The sequence below is a fragment of the Asparagus officinalis genome, chromosome 3 (genome assembly GCF_001876935.1).
Source record: "Asparagus officinalis chromosome 3, Aspof.V1, whole genome shotgun sequence".
NCBI lineage: Eukaryota > Viridiplantae > Streptophyta > Magnoliopsida > Asparagales > Asparagaceae > Asparagus > Asparagus officinalis.
This window is the reverse complement of record NC_033796.1, coordinates 4,361,013-4,362,509: the sequence shown is the minus strand read 5'-3', so window position 1 is coordinate 4,362,509 and position 1,497 is coordinate 4,361,013. Positions and strand designations below refer to the sequence as shown.

Sequence of the window (1,497 nt, the reverse complement as noted above, 5' to 3'; positions counted from 1 at the left end):
AAAATTTGTAATTTTTAGATAATTAAGCAATTTCAGAAGTCTCACATTAACCATCTAATTAGAAAATTCTTTGAAGAATAGTAGAAAATTCTTTGAAGAATGCACTAAGCTCTAGATAATGCTTTGTTTAAGAAGTAAGCTTTAGTTCTTTATTTTAGTTAGTTTTTTGGCATCTAAGTGTAAAGAAGATAAGCTTTGTTTTATTAAAACTTGAGATAGAGGAAAAAGTTTAGAGAGAGAGATTGTAAGCTTGCAAAGAAGAAATGACAGTTTAAGGATTCAAATGATTGAATGTAAATTTTAGTTTATTATTCAAGGTTGACTTTTGGTACTTATCCATGAAATTATAATTTGTGAAGACTTGATTGTTAGTATTCTCCTCAACCAATTAGTAAAAATAATATCTTATTTAATTTTTAATAAAATTATATTTCCCTCAACATTCAATATCCTTCCAAGTTCTCTAAGCTTTTTGTCTTTGTTTATATTGTACTTTAAAGCTTCATATTTTTCTTTCATATTACTAGCGTAATTAGTACTTTTAGGACAATGAAGAAATGCGTGAGAGATGCAAAATGAAAGTAGGGTCAAGATAATCGTTTCTTGTTTTTTCATTATTTTGGTTTTGTTGATGTTAATTTTATTGTCAGAGGAAAACCATGTAGCTATCTATGATACTCGATCACGTGCAACGCACCTGCATCTCAACTAGTTTCAGCAAATGCAAGACTTTTCAGGGTTGTATCTGAAAATCCTATTGGAAAGTTTGCGACTGCAATTATAATTTTACATTTAACTACTGAGACTTTGCATTCCTTGCCAATTTAATGTGCAGACTTACCTCCATAGTCCGCACCGCCAAAACTGCAAAGACCATTTCCTCAATTTCAGAGAAAACCCTAGAGTCCATGTCCGAGAGAGCCAAGGGCAAGCGACCGCTCGTCGACGACGAAGACGGCGACTCTCACTCTGCGATGTAAAATCCACTCGCAAAACTCTCATTTCTTGTCCTCGATCTCGAGCCCTAGGGGCTTGCTTGCAAATTTATTTCCCCTTTTGCAGGGAGAAGAAGGTGAGGTTTCCAAAGGGGAAGAAGGCGAAGAGAGGAGAAGGCGATGGCGTGGTCCACCGTCGAGATGACGAGGACGAGGATCTGGACGCAGTGGTGGACCCCAGGCTGGCGGCCAAAGAGCGCGCGAAGCGCCGGAGCCAGATTAGGGAGGAGGAGCTTTTTAGGGATCAGCAGGCTGATGTATCCGCTGCCGAAGTTTATTACGATGTTTGCCACTCTCTCCCTCTCACTCTTTCACTTTCTTTAGTATATTTTTTGATCAATTAATTGTGTATATTACTGTTCATTGAGAAACAAGCATTTCCCCTGAAAAATTGGTAAAGATCTGCCCATTTTATCAAACAATTTACTGGAGGTAACTCCGATTAATTCATACAAACTAATTCTTATAATTGATAATACGCAAAAAATAGATTGTCGACATC

The 1,497-nt window shown here is 36.7% G+C and overlaps 1 protein-coding gene across 1 annotated transcript in view; it reads left to right on the top strand.

Moving 5' to 3' along the window:
* LOC109832714 (CD2 antigen cytoplasmic tail-binding protein 2 homolog) overlaps positions 837–1,497 on the top strand; it is a 15,370-nt gene continuing 14,709 nt past the window's right edge. The window contains exons 1-2 of the mRNA XM_020400118.1: positions 837–976; positions 1,063–1,279. Of these exons, the coding sequence (XP_020255707.1) occupies positions 909–976; positions 1,063–1,279 (285 nt within the window). The 5' untranslated portion in view covers positions 837–908. The remainder of the gene's footprint in view (positions 977–1,062; positions 1,280–1,497) is intronic.